The sequence below is a fragment of the Belonocnema kinseyi genome, chromosome 6 (genome assembly GCF_010883055.1).
Source record: "Belonocnema kinseyi isolate 2016_QV_RU_SX_M_011 chromosome 6, B_treatae_v1, whole genome shotgun sequence".
Taxonomy (NCBI): Eukaryota; Metazoa; Arthropoda; class Insecta; order Hymenoptera; family Cynipidae; genus Belonocnema; species Belonocnema kinseyi.
In genome coordinates, this window is record NC_046662.1 from 76,512,305 (window position 1) to 76,530,772 (window position 18,468).

An 18,468-nucleotide genomic window follows, 5' to 3' on the forward strand; every position below is an offset into this window, starting at 1 on the left:
ATTATTATTATTATTATTATTATTATTATTATTACACCATTAAGCCATTTCCTTTTCGGGGTAGGCGTGACTCACTCGGTAGGGGAAAGGAGTAGTGTGTGGAAGGGATAGAGATTTTTCAGATTGATTCAGAATTCTCGTGCTAGTTAAGTAAATAACACGTTCGTTCCGCAACACTGCTCCGACCCAGGTTGCTCATCAATCTCTCTAGCAATCACCCCAAGCAATTTCTACAATTTCGAACGGGTTAAATGAAATTATAAAAGTTTTAAAATGGTTAAATTGAGATTAGACCAATTTTAAATTGTATAATTTCAACAGGTTATAAATCTTAATTGTTATTTATTTATTTGCAGAACATATTTGACAGGCGAAAAAGAAAACGAGCATAATAAAAAAATATTCAGAAGATTCAGGAAGTTATAATTTCGAAAGTAAGAGGATAATTGCTTGACATAATTGTATTTAACAAAACTTTAATAATAATGTATATTTTTATAATATACGTTAAAATTTTAAATAGAAATTGTGTTATTGTATAATTTTATCAAATTAGTTAATTATCCTTGATGTATTTATATGATTTTGAATTTAAAAGCTTGATAATTTGAAATTCTTTTGTTTAATTGACACTTATTAGACTGATATTGGCCACAAATACGTAAGATGCAAAAACCAAAATTAATTTCACATGGGTATAACTTTTCCTTTTCATTTCTTTTACATTCGCTCAAACTGGCAAAAAATGATGAAAAATTCAAAAATTTAAATTAACCTAATGGATCTCCAACACTTTAGAGCATCCGCCCGGAAAAGACCACATCCGAAAAAATTTACATTTCCATAAATGCAGAAAAAAATAAATAAAAAAATCGTACAGTATTGGCGTAATGTCATGTTGTGACGTTTCAAGGACAAATGAACATATTTCTAGCACCGTTTGTTGTGGTTAGTTTAGACTTTCGTATACTTATTCAATTTTTATATGAATAAAGTATTATGCTCTTAACTTAACCTAACTTTGCGTATATATTTTTGTATTAAAAAATCTATAAAATTAATTTATAATATAGAATCAACTTGCTCAAGTGGAAAGAAGGGATCTTTGGCTTCCGAGCCTCGCATCCGTTCCGGTGTATGTCAAACAAACATTGGTTGTCTGTATCGTGTCGATTGCGGTGGATTTTGCCCCAGAGGAACCGCAACAACCGGTGTCTGTATTGGCCCATTCCAGTGTACCCAAGAAGAAGCATGGAATATAAATATTCCCCCAAAATCAAATTGTGAATGGTTGAGCAATTTTAGCGAGCTTCATCGACAGTGGAGTGATCACAGCTGACTCGAGAATTGCAAATGTTGCAACTGTCGTGCTCGGTGAGTCTTTTACTATATTAATTTATTATCTACAATATTCAAATTAATTCCACTCATAAACATCATCGGTTGCAGTAGAAACGCAGCTCCGTGCAAACCATGCTCACGAGCTGCATCTTCCTCCCCAGGTAACACTGGGGCATCGAGAGACAATAAGGTAGGGTTAATGAAATATATACAATTTTTTTCATTTTCATTTTAATATGCTAGGATTCGAGTAATGATTACCACTTGACATATCATCTTGCTGATGCTTTCTGATCAGTACGCCGTTCTATCTTATTTATGGTTTTTGTTTGGTAATAATCTCAAAGAACATACGGGTTCAGCTATAAATATTTTACTAGTTTTTATAGCACAACTATAATCAACACAAGTAAACTAATCCAAAGATCCACATTTATTTCTCTTTTTTATTTAATATTTCTTATTTAGGTTTGTCGGAAAGAGCGTATGTCAGGTGGTGGCTGTGAAATAAGGTCAAAAAACACTTCATCTTCACCCGGATCTCCATTGCCGAATCACAACTCCCAAAACCATACTTTCGAAACAAATTCATCATCTCGTCAATGTCCTCTAACAAGTCCACCAGCCTGTCAACTACCCAGCAGTTGTCAGCCTTGTTCACCCTCTCCATGCCCAGTCTTAAAGAAGAAGCATTGTTGTCAGTGCATTCCAGGATACTGCATGTGTCAACCCCTTCCTAGAAACTGCAACTGTTTTCCACCAGTACATATTGACGCGAGAGCTAATAGGAAGTGTTCCTGTGATTGTCCGTCATCTCCAGAGTGTGCTTTTCCACCCACTGAACGCAGGTTCCCAAGAACCAAGAGCAGATTTCCAAATGCTAAGTTGTGCTGTCCTTTCCCACGTTTACCACCAAATCCAAAATGTTTCTTTTCTCGGGGTAAACTCTGTCTACCACCTTCATGTGATCCTTGTACTTCTAAAAAATGTGAAACAATTCCTACGAAGATAAATCCAGGTCAAGAAGATTCTAAATGTCCAAAATTAGCTCCTGGTCGTCCTCGATTACTTAAAAAGTCTTCCAGATCATCGTATTCTCATTCATCGAGAGATCTACCACCTTCCACTTCTTGTCGACATATGTCTTCAACATATGATTATAACTATGATAAACCTCTGCAGTCTCACGTACGGGTTATGAATCGTACAAAGTCATCTCATTCTCGTCCAGGTCAGTATTTAGGTCCTGATGATGCTACAGATGGAGACGAGGATGGAGTGGCCGAAAATGGGAAATCCAGTCAACACAACTGTAGTTTCGCAGAATAGGGTTGTGAAACAGTTTGAAATTTTTGTTGTTTGAAAGATGTAGACGCTGACGGTGTAACCAATATCTCGTCAGATGCTCCGAAATCTCAATTGGTTTCCTTAAATAAAAAGTAAACGACATCATCATAGTGACTAATGAGAATAATAGTTGCCAATATTCAACCACCACAGTCACCCTCGCAAAGAAAATAAAAAAAATCCGCTTATTTCAACGACTTTAGGCACGAACGAAATGTCTTAATCCATTTTTAAAGATTAACAAACTTCTGGTACATTAGGAGTAATTTTATTTGTGTAGCGATCAAAAATCACTTTCCTCGCCTCTTCTTTGGCACCAATTTGTGCTTAGTCATGTAATTATAATCAAATCAGTTGATTTTGAGTAATAATTACTTGATTAAGCACTATCACTATTGTAATTTAAAAAAATGTATGACGTGTACCCCATATACGTTCAAAGGTGTGTACTTATCTGGTGCATCCAGTAGGTAGCGGCGATGCAAAACTGCTTTACAAAACATACAAGCGGGGTGGCTGTGATGTTACGACATTTTTGGGAAGCAGTAGCCGCTTAATCTTTGTGCCCGGCACCACGACTGTCATTTCTTTTGCTCTGCTAATTATTGGCGCTGTTACCTGGGCGTCTGGTTCTGCTTTTTATCATCATTACATGCGTCCAAAAAGACTATGTGGATGATCAAACAATTATTGCGAGCCAGCGGAAAGGGTTTTAAATCATTTTCTTCAAAAAGTTTTTCTCAAATAATCAGATATATTTGTCTAAAAAATGTCTATTTGAATACGCTGACGATGCATTACTCTTACAGGAATTGTAGGCGAGGATCATCAATCCTGTTGTTACTGTACTGGTTTAGAAAACGAAGAGCAAAGGTTGTTTATTTTCATGTTTGACTTTCTTTAGTATAATCATGAATTCTAATAATGTTGGTTTATTTACAGAAGAGAAAATAAAGATTCTTGTGAAAATGTCTGTGATTCATCTACGCAAACTACGGGTTGGATCTGTCCTGTTTGCTTATCTGAGCTTTCGTCTAATCATTGCTGTTGTTCATCTTGTACACCACGAAACCTATGCCAAGATTGCGGAAACGAAATTTATTTAGAGAAGGTTTCAGAATTTTGTAGGAAATTTGAAGACAAATCAAAATCTCTGCATCAGGTTGATTGTTCCGAACAAATGGATGAATGTTTTGATAATAAAAATAGTAACGATAATGAGAAAATTCCTGAATGTAAAGAAGCATGTAAAGAAGGCAATATGTTAGAAATAAAGTCTTCATTTAAAGATAATGAATCAGACGAAGAAGAATACATAGATCAGTTTGAGTATGATGAATGTACAGATTATGATCTTTCAACATGTAATACAACAGACAATATTTTTAAATCCAGCGAAATTTGTAAATGTGAGGAAGTAGAATTTAATCAGAAACTGAACATACGTATAAATTCGCTTATGAATGTAGGAACTAATACAAGTTACCAGAAAGCTTCTTGTTCAAAAAAAAATCTTTCGATCCAGAAAAAGATAAGTACTTCTTCGAACAAGGAAAAATTATTTTTAAAAAAAGATTCTGCATATAATTGTACAGACATTGCAATACCTTACAACATAAACAGAAAAACAAGTAAAACAGTTGTGTTAAAATCGCAAGATCAGTTTAAATCTAAAGAAGAACATGTATTTGATGTTAAACCATGTACATCATTATATTGTGAATGTCATCCGAAAAATACAAAAAGAGGTTCATGCAATTGCAAGAGGAAGACTACAGATAAAGAATCTGAAGTTAAGGTTTGCTGTGCAAAAAATAATTCTTTACACTACAGGGAGGTTTCTTTTTTTAATGGATGGAATAATATTAAGAATGCTTTAGTTTCATACTTTCGAAATCGAATTTCTCCAGTATCTTCTACGCCTCGGGAAAGACTTCGAAATGAATGTCAATCTCATACTCCCTCTGATCGAAGAGAACTTAGGAAAATGAACTTAAATGAAAAAAAAGATGGAACGAAAAATAGTCAACCAAGAGGTGAATTCTGCTTCAAAATGGCTGATATTAATCGACTAGATTCCTTCCCAAATCCTGAAACAAATTGTAATCACACAAAAAAAAGCAAGACTATCATTAAGGAGCTTGATAAAATAAAGAAATATAATAATGATAACATTTCTGCTAAGTCGGATCATACAATTTCTAGGTTTTCAGATAGATCTTTGATTTATATCCAACCTAAGAATAATGTGGATTTAACATTAGATATTGATATGCAACTAGAAGATGATACACATGACAATACAATGATTTCAGGACCAGGGGAGAAGACCCTTGCTTTCTTTTCAGATGGTTCCACAATAATTAGGAATGAAGATAAAGTTAATTCTATGGTTGATGCTTCAAATGATAATCTCAGTAAATCATCAAGCAATGAATGTCTTGTTCATCCTGGAAAAATTAATTTCACGAGTGACTGCAAATTTAGAAGGAATGATAATAATGGACTAAATGGAAGTGAAGAATTTAAGCGGGAGATAAATGTTCATGTAAGTGATTATATTTTGTATATCCGTATCATGTATCACATATTATGTTATTTTGAAATTTGTTGTCAATTATTTTTTTACGCGGAGTTAACATTTCTTTTTTAATTTCAGTGTTGTTCTACATATGGATTCGGTGAAATAAGAAAGAAAGAAACAATTCAAGGTTCAAAACCAAGAAAAAATTCATTTCAAGGCATTAAATTTACAACGACTAAAGTACAGATGCATTAAATTATCTCGGTATGTCTCTAAATTTACCAAAAAGTTTTACTACAAGAAAGAATCCTCTGCTTATAGAAAAAAAAGAATAAATAATATATTGTAAGTTAAAGCTTTAAAAGAATCTTTTTCTAATACACCCAGAAAAAGGTTTGGTTGAATTGACAAAATTTTGGTTGAGTCAATCCTAGATTATGGTTATTATATAGACAACAAAATATTTGGTCCACCCAAGAAAACTGTTCGTTGAGTAAAATTTGTTCGATTATAGCATATCTTTTGGTATATACTAGCAAATATTTTGTTTGGTCTGAGTAAGATTTTTGGTTAATCCAAGCAAACATTTTGCTCGATCCAAGAGAATATTTTAGCTAATTTAAATAAGTGTTTTTTTTTGGTTTAAGGAAAGAATTTGGTTGATTTAATCAAAACTCTTAGTTCATCTAAACATAAACGACCCCGCACAATGTACATTGTAAGTGGCTTACCATGGAATTTCGTTATTTATTTAGTGTAAACTGTTCTGGATCGTTTGTGTATTTGTTTACAAAAATCATTCTGTTCCTTTGTAATCAAAAGTCTAATCACGCAATCGTAGGCGATCAAAGATTTAAGTAATCTTACGTATTTTCCACATAATCAGTTAATTAATCCCAATCGATTTTGTTTTCGGAACACTTATTTTCATAAGGTTCACCGAAATGCAAACATTTGTATGTTTTTTCGCGACGTTACGAACTCTTCAACGTGGACTGTCATGTTGAATTGGAATACGCGATCGGGCTAAGTTCGCAAACCTCGATCATTTTTAAGATGCTTTCAACAAATTATTTTGGTTGAATACACGAAATCTTTTTCTTGATTCTAGTAAAATGCTCTCTTAGATTATTTGGTAGATCCAACAAAAACATGTTGTTAAATCAATAAAATATTTTCTAAAATCAACAAAACGAGTCAACCAAACACTTTGATTGATTGAACCAAACGAATTTGATTAACTGAATGAAAATTTTGTTCGTTTAACCAAAATATTGGTTGAAATTCATTAAATGTGGCCAACGCAACGATTTTGTTGAATGAAGAAATTTTTTTAGAAGTTTTCAACTACAAAATAATTCACACAGCATAAGACAATTCCATGGTAAGCCATTAACAATTTATGTTCTGCGGGGTCGTTTATGTTTAGATGAACTAAGAGTTTTGGTTAAATCAACCAAATTCTTTCCTTGAATCAGCAAAAACACTTGTTTGAATTAGCTAAAATATTCTCTTGGATCGAGCAAAATGTTTGCTTGGAATAACCAAAAAATTTACATAGATCAAACAAAATATTTGCTAGTATAAACCAAAAGATATGGTATAATCAAACAAGTTTTACTCACCAAACAATTTTTTTTGGTCAACCAAATATTTTGTTGTCCATATAATAACCATAATCTAGGGTTGACTTAACCAAAATTTTGTTCATTCAACCAAAACTTTTTCTCGGTGCATTAATTAAATGTTTAATTTTGTTATAACCAATAAGTACTTAATGAATTTTATTAAATATTTTTGAGGATGATTTGAAAAGATATATGAAAAGATCGAATTTCCAATATTGTGTTTCTTACATAAGGATTATTCAATTAAATTGACACGATGAACTGAAAATTTATATTTGAATAATTTGCAAATTGAGCCTTCATATAATACAGTATCGAATGCTTTTCCAATATCGATTGGTAATATTCCTGTAAATTTATTTTTATCAAAATTTGCCACCCTATGAACTTGACCAATTAATCCAATATACCATGATTTTTCCGGAAATTAAGTTGCTATTTTTAAATTAGTTTATTCTCCTCGAAAAACACACTTTAACTACTTTATATTATTTTTCCACAACTTAATTACTAATATGATGTAATAATAGTTCATTACCTCTGCGGAAGGCTATAGTTCTCACTATGTAAAAAATTTAAAGAATTTGCAAAAAATAAATCATCTCTGACATTTTAACCGTTTAAAATTGAAGAATTTGCAATCGTAAGTATATAAAATTGAATAAGTCTCAATTGTACATCATTAAAATTGAACTATTCCAAAAAAGGCATTTAGAACTTCATTATTTTCTTTTAAACATATTAAATGTTGAAGAATTTTCAATTGTAAATCTTCAGTGTTACAGAACTTTCAAGAATTTCTGTAATTTTTAAGATTTACCCTGGTAATAAGTGTAGAATAGACAAAAATTAATATTTTCAGATTTCAGCGCAAAAGTAAAGATTATTCTATGATTTTGAATGCGCGATTTTTCCATCTGTCTAAAATGCCACCATGAGAATTAAGATACCTCCGAAAATTATTCACTTCTATTTCCATAGCGACCGCCACACGTTTTTCTATTCTCCCAAAGAGAACGTGTTTTTAATATATTAAATTCCTTCTAATTGTACCGGTAACACACCTCACAGAGATATTTTTATGAAATTTTAATTCTAACCAATTCAGCTCTGCTTCTCTAGAGTTAAAATGATTGAAATTCACACATTTGAATAGATTTCTTTGGTGCATTTTTTAAGACGTTTAAATAAATGATTTGAGTTTAAATAAATGCACATTTTAATATTTTTCCAATTTATAAGTTATACAAAGATTTAATAATGAAAAATAGTTTAAATAAATGCTTTCGTTAAATTTTACTAAGTCGATTGAGAGGAATAGGATTTGCACTTTTTCTGTTCCCGTTGGGGGATTTTTAGACAGAGGAAAAATCGCGTATTCATAGGAATACAAATTCTTAGTTTTTCCGAATTAAACGCTTATTACCAGGACGTTTCAAATTTCCTTAATTTGAAAGATTTATAATTGCAAACTTAACTTTTCAGAATAAAAATTATCATTATTGACACATCTTTAGAGATCAAACAGTTTTTAATTATAACTCTCTAAAATGGTAGAACATTGACTTGTAAATTGTTAAAATTGAAGTTTTAATTTATGTCTTTTCAAATTCAAAATTATGCATGTTTCAAGTTTTACATTTAGAAAATTCAGTAATTTTGATGATTTACGGTTGAAAATTATACATACTTAAATTCAAGAGTTTACAACTTTCTTTTCGGAAGATTCAACTATAATTAGGAATGAAGATAAAGTTAATTCTATGGCTAATTCTTTAATCTAATGATTCACATTACAATGCTTCAAAAATAAATGTTTTTATTTGACAATTTACAATTGAAAATTCTATAATTTCGATGCTTTACATTCGCTTTAATTTGGAAAATTTAGAATTAAGAACTTGACTGTTGATTTACAAAATAATTCGGTTTTGAGAAATTTAGTTTATACATATACAAAATTAAAAAGGTTTCAATTGGAAATCCATTAAATTTTAAATGTTAAGTCATGTAAATACCTTTGAATGATAAATCTTGAAAATGAATAATGTGTTATTCTATATTTTAAAAATTCAAGAATTTTTACTTGTTACTCTTCAAAATTACAGAATTTTACATTTTAAATCTTAAAAAATGAAGAGTTTTCAATTTTTAAAATTTACGATGACAGATTTATATACTTTTGATGACTTACATTAAAATTGAAAACTTTATTTTTATACTGAAGATCATCACATTTCAGGAATTTTTATTCACACATTTTTAAAATTAAAGAGATTCCAATTGTAAAACTTTGAAATTGAAATATTCAAAAAGATCATTAAAAACTAGATCATTCTAGATTAAATACATTAAGAAATGAAGGATCTTCATGATCACCTATATTTCAAAAAGATATTAAAAAATGTTAAGATTCGCTTAAAGCCTACGATTCGTCGTTACTTAGCTCAATTCTAAGCAAATCATATAATATAATAATTTATTTAGAAATTTTTCTTTGAAAATAATCATCTTTAAAGTATACATACGTCACGGACAATATGTTGAGTAATAATAGACGTATTGATAATTCAATCAATTATTAATGAATAATTAATTTTTTGTTATAACACGAGAATTCTGGATCAATCTGAAAAATCTCTATCCCTTCCACTCACTACTCCTTTCCCCTACCGAGTGAGTCACGCCTACCCCGAAAGGGAAATGGCTTAATGGTGTAATAATAATAATAATAATAATAATAATAATAATAATAATAATAATAAATATTATGAGCCTCGGCGGCTCAGTTGGTTAGACACTCGGACTTCACCTCAGAGGTCCGGGGTTCGATCCCTGAGCCGGTACCTCTGGAAATTTTTCAATGTACCTTTACTGAGGTTCTGGTGGTTCGGAACCCACCTTAAGTTGTAGGTCCCCCCCCCCATCGTGTACTTGAATGCAACCCAGTCCGTCAATGATGGGGTAAAACTAGGCTTTGTCCAATATGTCTGGGCAGACTGCTCTCATCAGATCACTTGATTGCATTATAAAAATGCGTCCGTGACTGATGATATATACCGGGACAGCCCCGTGCAAAAATAATCAAATAAAAAATCCATCTCTAACCAAAAAATGCCTTCGACATGTTGGGCAGTATAAGCCTGTGACAACATTTCAATACTGAAATTTTTTTTATAATAAAATAATAATAATAATAATAAAAAGCCTCGGTGGCTCAGTTGGTTAGACACTCGGACTTCACCTCAGAGGTCCGGGGTTCGATCCCTGAGCCGGTACCTCTAGAAATCTTTCAATGTACCTTTACCGAGGTTCTGGTGGTTCAGAACCCACCTTAAGCTGTAGGTCCCCCCATCGTGTACTTGACTGCAACCCAGTCCGTCAATGATGGTGTCAAAACCAGGCTTTGTCCAATATGTCTGGGCAGACTGCTCTCATCAGATCACTTGATTGCATTATAAAAATGCGTCCGTGACTGATGATATATACCGGGACATCCCCGTGCAAAAATAATCAAATAAAAAATCCATCTCTAACCAAAAAATGCCTTCGACATGTTGGGCAGTATAAGCCTGTGACAACATTTCAACACTGAAATGTTTTATAATAATAAAAAAAAAAAAATAATATTTTATGAGAGGAAACCCGACGTGCAACACTGTATATCGGGTTGCATCATAACCGGAGTAGGTTTTGGTGTTTTGTGTGTTTGAGAGAGTTTTGGGGCTTTTTTAGTCACATTTTATTAATTTTTTATATTTATTTATTGAAATAAACGACAGGGAAATTATTTTATTTGCATAATTATTTAGCAAATTGAAAAAATGGAAGTGTGTAACAAAACGTGGATAAAATTAGGTGTGCAGTGTGCACACAAGGGTGAAAACCATCTTATTACGATATATGTTCGCACTTATATATATGATTAACTTATTTAGTTTTTCATTTGCCTATAATTCCTGCTGCATCTGCTGGGATAAAATCTTAATTTAAATTAAAGATGTAGATTACTGAAAGCTGATGTAACAGTGTAATCAGTAATCAGTCTGGTTAAAGAATACTGTTGATTATATTGTTGTTTTCGGAAAAAGGTGTTATGTGCTTTCAAAGCAGACTAAAATAGAGAAACTTGTAATTTGCTAAGTACAATACAATCACAAAATATGAGATCATTGCGTTGATGTGATAGCAATCAAACTCTTAAAATCTGAAAGCGACAAATTTTATATTTCTAATAACGATCAATACAAGGTACGAATAAAAATTATGATCACATATCGGAAGAATCTAATGATTGCTGTGGTGCCTTCCATAATCATTCCTAGGCCATCACATTTCTCCATTAAATACGTTAATAATATAATATGATAATCCTTAACAGTCTTTGAGCATCTTATATTGAGAATCTTATATAATCTTTTATAGTTTTTGATCATCTTTTTTGTTTCATTTACGTCGCCACTTCTAACAGTATTTGATAATCTTTAATTAATGATAATCTTAATGATGATCTTTATTAATCTTTGGGCCTAAAAAATTAAAATCAGGCAAGTTCTACACTTGAAGTCGCAGACAATTTCGGGGACGAAAATTAATGAAGATGACATATTAAATGCAATATGAAAAGCTTTAAATTCCTAAGATTTCAAGCCAAAATATATTGCATTTTCAACCAAATGATTGAATTTTCAGTAAAAAGAGATTGACTACCCAAAGAGATGAATTTTCAACACAAAAAGACGAAATTTTAACAAAACAATTTCCCATAAAACAGTTGCATGATCAATCAAATAGATGAACCTTCTATTACGAAATACGAGTCTTCTTTTAAAAACCAAAAGGATAAATTTTAACATTTTTGATTTTTCGACCAAAAATGTTGACCAATAAAATAGGTCAATTTTTCGAAAATCATTGGATTTTGAACAAAATAATTAAATTTCTAATCAAACAGTTGCATTTTCGACATAAAAAGATGGATTTTCAATCAAAGGGGTGAATTTCTAAACAAAAGCCCAAGAAGACGACTTTTGAACAAAATACCTGAATATCACACCAAATAGTTAATTTTTCAAAAAAGAAAAAATCCTGACAAAAAAATGAATCGTCAACAAAGTTGTTCTTTATTTGTTTATACCTTTTCCCTTTTACGGGTTTGAGAGTCTTTACATAACCATTACAACATAACCATTACTTCGCATGGGTAGCATATACGACGAAAGACCGGGTTGTGTACTCGAATTTTGAAAACCCGACGAAACTGGGGAGGTGGTTTTCTGCAGTTTTCCTCTCATCGGACGAAATGTTTAGGAAAATGCGAGTATTTCGAGCAAAGTCTTAATTTTTTAAATTAAAATTGTTTAAATAATTATCAGTTCTTTTGTAAAGCAACATAGAAAAGGGTTAGTTGACTCCGTGAACAAATTCTCTCGCAGAAGAAAGTTAAACTCTTAAGTTTTAATTAAAAATTGTTTAAATAATTAATAGTTCTTGTAAATTTACAACGCAACATAATAAATTAAACTTATTCTTTAAAGAAGAGCCATTTATGAAAATTGTTTTAATAATTAAACTGTTTGAAGATTAAATAAATGTTAAAAGCCATAAATGAGCTTCACTCGAATTCGGCATGATCGCTGCAACTTAATCGCTAGGAATGTTTACATCTAATTATGTAAAGAGATACCTCGAACGTGAGCTCGAACGTGCCTGTTTCAATTTTGTATTACTCTATGAGAAGCTGAGACCACCTTTCAACGATAGGATACTATCTTATGAACTATTTGCTTCATACAGTCTTAAATTATTGCTCTTATTTCTAAACGCTTGCGACTTTTCCCTGGGTTTCCATTTCCTCTTACCATTATCTATTTCAAATTTTGACTCTAGTTCGCAACACTACTTCGTAACTTTCCTTCTTTCAGAGTCATTTTTCGGCTTTATTTCTACTATCCTGTGCAACCAGCTCTCTCTCTCTCTCACACAGATCTTCTGGCTTCTTCATCCATTCCTCCCTCTTACCATTTTCATTCGGAATCCATTTAATTCTCTCTTCTGTACTCTCCCCTCCCTCTTCGACCCCTGTACACCTCTCTAACACATGCAACTATGTTTCCTGCTCATACCTACATACTCTACAAACATTCTCTTCTTCATTCATCGAATACCTGCATGCTCTTGTACCCTCTCCCGTTCTGAATCTCACAACTCTATTCCATTTGCTCTCCTTTTTAATCTTTTTCAAGTACTTTGGTTCCCCCTGCCCCTTAACCATTCTATACCAGCTGTTGTACATTGAATCTGCGATTTTTCCCATCTTTCCTCACCTTGCCTTGCCTTCATCTCTCCCTCTATTTCCTCTCACTCTTTACCCCTCTCATGTATACCACATTCACGCCTCATTTCATATCTCTCCTCTTCCCACTTTGAACGCCCCACGTTACCCCTCCTCTCTTTATCCATGACTTCGCGGGCACTCGATTGTACAATTTTGCTTCCCTCTCCCCTTCTTAGTTTCTCTTCGAAGTATCAGACTTTTTTCACTTGCCTCACCATCATTTTTTCTCGTCCTATTTCTTCCCTCAACATATAACCTGGGCAACTCCAGCTCACTCCCAAAACCCATCTCAAAAATCGCTCATGCAAATTTTCTATTCTCTTGTTTTCTTTTCATCCCCAGATTTCCACATTATAGCTCAACACTGACCACACTAATACATCAAACATCGACACTCTCATCTTCTAGTCATTCTTAAACCTTCTTTTTCTTATACCCCATACTTGTCCCATTACTTTACTCGCGCATTCCAATCTCTTTCTCACCTGCAGCTCGCTTCCTCCTCTCGTTTCGAACTAAAATCGAAAGTAGCGAAATTCATCAACTAACTCTACCAACACGCCATTTATCTTCCATTCGTACTCTAAGTTACCCCTTTTATTTCTGTAATGCATCATCTTGGTCTTGTTCACATTTATTGTTCAACCCTTTTCTCTCACATATTCTTCGAACACTCTCATCAAAAAGTTCATACCTCTTTCATCATCCGCTAATAGCACTACGTCATCCGCATATGCTAGTGAATACAGTTTGCCCGTTCCTAATGTTGTCCCTACTTTCCATTTCATCTTCAATTTGTCCTCTAAATCTACGAGAAGACTACTAAATAGAAGTCGGCTCAACGGACATCCTTGCCTGAGCCCCCTTCCTGTGCAGAATTCCTTACCTTTCTTATCTTCTATCTTCACCCTTATCTTAGTATCAACAAATATTTCTTTTTTCCTCTCTATTAAACCTTCGTCTACTCCTCTCTCTTTCATGGCTTCCCATAAGATCGTCCTGTTAACTGAGTCAACTCTGCCTGAAAGTCTACAAACAATGCGACTAGCTTCTCTTTCTTCCGCTCTAGGTTTCTATTGACTAGATATTTGAGGACATAGACTTATCTATGGTTCCCATCGCTCTTCTAAAACCCGTTTTGTTGTGTGGTATACTTCCCTTCTCTTCCACCTGTCTTTCTAATCTCCTTCTAAGCACTGTCTTTCACTCTTTCACTCCTCTGACTACCTTTCTTCTTTCCATACCTTGTTGCAAATTCTCCACATCTCTTCCCTCAACCCTAATCCTCCATATTTCGGTGCTTCATTTTCCAAGACATCTTCCCCTGTTAACTTGTTTTTTTTCAACCTTAAAATCGCCTCATTCACCTCATCACTACTAATATCGTTTTCAATTTCCTCGTCCCCATCGACCACTTTTTTTCTTTTTCCCTTTACCCTACATTTCACTTCTCCTAGCAGACCCTTGAAGTGCTTCGTCCACTCTTTCAGTCCTATTTCTTCATTTATACCTTTCCTTCCTCCTCTTTCTTTATTTATCGCTTCCCATTCTCTCCATTTTTTACCGCCTTCTCTACTTTTTCCATATACTTTTCTTTCTCCTTTTGTCTTTTCCCTTGTATCATTCTTTCGTGCTCCCTCTTTCTTCTGCTGATTTCTCCTTTTTCCATTGCCCCTTTCCTCCATTTCCTTACACTCTCATTCATCCTATCTTTACTTTCCCTGCATTCATCGTCCCACCAGCCTCTCCTAAACCCCTCTTCTTTTTCTCTCGGTCTCACCTCTTCCCGTACCTTATCTATCGCAGCTTTAAGTTTTTCTAGCAGTGTGTCGACTCCTTCCTCTTCCTGACTCCCTGACTCCCTATCTCTTCGTTTTCTATTTTTTCTCTAAATTCTGTCAACTTTTCCTCCCCCCAAATTCCCATTTCACTTTGTTTTCTCTCTTTTCTTTCCTTTTTCCTCTACTGCCCCTTGAGCCACCACATCTCACTGTTGCGATTACCGGAAAGTGTTCTGAGCCTATCAAGTTTCCCACTTGGATTCTAACCATCAGTCTCCTTATTCTTTCTTCCGACAGAATGTAATCTATTACGGTGTCCCCTATACCCGCGTACGTTTATTCATCCTCTTCATCTCCTTTTGTATTGCCGTCCATCTTCTCTTATATTGACTCTCCCAGTATCTCCAGTAGCTTCCTACCCTCCCGATCCGTTTCCTTTTATTTTAATTTTCTTATGAACACCTCCTTTTCTCTATCCCATACTTCTCCCCCTTATTCTCCGGTCCATGCATCCAAAGCTCCTTCTAGCAGGACCAGCCTCTCCTCTTTCTCCTCTGCCCCATACAGAAACATATACAGTAACCTATATAGGATCCTGTACAGGAACCTATATAAGATCCTTTATAGGATCATATTTCATTTTCTATAGGTGGCACATAAAGATGACGCATATAGGATCCTTAATAGGATCCTATGTAGGGTCCTATATAGGACCCTATATAGGACGCTATATAGGAATTTGTAGTAGAGTGGTTAACCCTATTTATCATAAAATATGTATTTCATTTTAAAATGGTATCAAAGAAACAGTTAATTATCGGCGCAGCTGTTAAACCGTTAAGCTGTTTACTATATAGTAATAAATAATATGCGTATAATACGTACCTGCAGCTTGTAATATTGCTGCACTGTAGAATTTTTTATCATTTCCTAAAACATAATGTTTAACATTTTTGTTTACTGCCTCAGAATAAAAAATATTTGGAAAATTTTTGAATTCCGCGTTGCACTGATTGCCGACCGCACTGACAATACTATTCTTTACTTATAAGCAATTAACAATAGTCAACATCGCACACCCCGCATACGTTTTCAGTATATTTAGAGGTTAGACTTCCGATTAACGGAACTAAAGGTAACCCTATTGCGAACGATTCAAACGCTTGTCCCGATTGAAAATGAACAAGAACGACATACAATTTCTGTAACTCCAATTAGGAACGATTCAATCTTTAATTAATCCCAATCGGGTCCAATCATTTTTTCTAGAAGGTTGTATTTTATAGTACTTTAATTGAAATGAATATTTTAATTTGATAAATAGGAAATCAAAATAAGAAACTTGAAATAGACGCGCGCGCAGTGTTCTCTAATGGTAGTGTAATAATAATAACAATAACAATAATAATCATCCAAGAAATCTGTATTATCACCAGAGAATAATAGAAATTCTTATAACGTCTTTTCAGACTAGATGGAGCTATGAATTAAAAAATTTTTAAATACACTTTTTCTGAAAAAAGATCTGAGATCTTAAGATCTTAAAGTAGCTTAGGAGAAAAGCACCCTTCTGGCCATCGAAAGTTCGATGGTTCGATTCCCAGCGGAGCGAAGGAGAAGATTTTTTTCACGAAAAAATTTAATTAAAGAATTGTTTAATACATAGCTAAATCTAGTCTGAAAAGACGTTAAGAATTTCTGTTATTCTCTGATGATAATAGAGATTTCGTGAAATATTTAAATAAGTAAAACTGGGCAAAATAATGCGTGTATTACTGAAAAAAGGATTCTTCTTTCGATTGGCAATCGGGACTTCGGTGGTTCGATTCTCAACGGAGCGAAGGAGAAGTTCTTTTTTCAGAAAAAATGTAATAAAAATAATAATAATATACACAGAAGGGACACATTCTTAATTTTTTTAGTTGTGTAAGAGACGAGCATTATCAATATACGTCAAAGAACAAACTACTAATAAACTTTTTATTCTTTCGTGTATTTGATATAACAAAGTATATGCCGATAATATCTTTAATTATATCGAATTTTACATGCCCAAAACCCATACCATCATATTTGTATAAATGCTCACAGTTTAAACAAAGATTCAAGTCAAGTCATGATAATTTCATCATTCTTTCCCAACTCGTAGCCTACCGTTTCCTCGTATGATATAATTAACTAAACATTGCAAATGATAAGTTTTTAGTATAAAACGATAACTTTACAGATTTGGATGAAATATTTTTGTTTCATCTTTGCTGTAGGAAGTAGAAATCAGACGAATTATTTAATCATGAATTGTGCAATCTTCTGCTTCTTGGCTTTCTGCGCTTTTCAAGTAAGTCACCCACAATTTGCTTAGAAATTATCCATTATCACATGACATAATGAATGTATAGAATAATTTATACAATAATTCACCTAACTCACTCTTTTTAAATTTACATAATTTTTTATATACATGAAGAGAAATATAACTGCCAATTTCTTGTACTATTTTTAAAATACTTCAGCACCATATTTACAAAGCAGTAAAAAAAATTAATTTGGCTCAAATTTTTTCAGAAAGTTTGTGGTTGAATCGTTTTGTTAATTCGAGAAAATACTTTATTTACAGAGCTACATTTTTCTGTCCAATGAAAACAGTTTAGTTGAATAAAGAAAAATATTTGGTTAATTCATTCACAATATTTTATTGAAGCATCTTAAAAGCGACAGACGCATGAGAACTTATACCTTATGGCAGACTTTGTGTTGGTAGAAAATAAAAAGTCAATGAATCCGTTTGTATCTCAGTGATCCTTATCGAATTGAGTGATCCGAAAACAAAATAGAATTGAGCCTCGAGAAATGCACATTCCTATCCAATTATTTTCAGCAAGATTATTCATAGAATAATAAATCGAAAGAATTATCTATATACGCTAGATACGCGCTTTTCGTATATTTATTCTTTTTCGTCTTGTCCGCTGGTATAAATGACCCATATTTAAGTCATTTTTTAAAATAAATAATCTTGCCACGGTAAGCCATTTGCAACGTTAATTGATGATCAATTAAAAGTTTTGTTTGAATCAAGCAAAATCTTTTCTGAAGTCAAAGAATGCGTACATTATTAAATACATTAAAACAATACCTCAATATTTCAATTTAAACAAATATATGGTCTCATTAGGGTAGTCCAAGTTCATACCTGTAATAATTCGACTTTCGAGTTTTGGTTATCTATATCCCCACCCCCCATTTGTTCGTTTTCTTGAAAAAGAAACTCCCTATTTTTTCAAATTGGTCAATATCAAAAATAGTTTTATGTACGCAAAACTCATCCTAAAGACGGTATTTATTTCGAATTTTTTAAACATGATCTACTTTTTCTATAAGTGACAAGTTTCCAAGTATTTATACACTAATTGAGACTCCGGATTCTATAACCACGCATAAAATTTGCCTGGCCGCTTCAGGCCGCTCGAGTTGGCCCCTGATGGCTTGAAAATCAGTTTTTGAAAATTC

At 33.0% G+C, this 18,468-nt stretch overlaps 1 protein-coding gene across 2 annotated transcripts in view; it reads left to right on the plus strand.

Annotated features, from left to right (window-relative positions):
- The first annotated feature begins 689 nt into the window (after window positions 1-689).
- LOC117174771 overlaps window positions 690-18,468 on the plus strand; it is a 28,179-nt gene continuing 10,400 nt past the window's right edge. The window contains exons 1-8 of one of the 2 annotated variants that reach the window (XM_033364126.1): window positions 690-948; window positions 1,074-1,374; window positions 1,450-1,531; window positions 1,810-2,572; window positions 3,498-3,561; window positions 3,631-5,236; window positions 5,348-5,476; window positions 17,186-17,296. In XM_033364126.1, coding sequence (XP_033220017.1) covers window positions 1,828-2,572; window positions 3,498-3,561; window positions 3,631-5,236; window positions 5,348-5,467 — 2,535 coding nt within the window. In that variant the 5' untranslated portion in view covers window positions 690-948; window positions 1,074-1,374; window positions 1,450-1,531; window positions 1,810-1,827 and the 3' untranslated portion in view covers window positions 5,468-5,476; window positions 17,186-17,296. Of the gene's footprint in view, window positions 949-1,073; window positions 1,375-1,449; window positions 1,532-1,809; window positions 2,573-3,497; window positions 3,562-3,630; window positions 5,237-5,347; window positions 5,477-17,185; window positions 17,297-18,468 lie in introns of those variants that run through there. The other variant, XM_033364127.1, reaches the window with a different exon arrangement.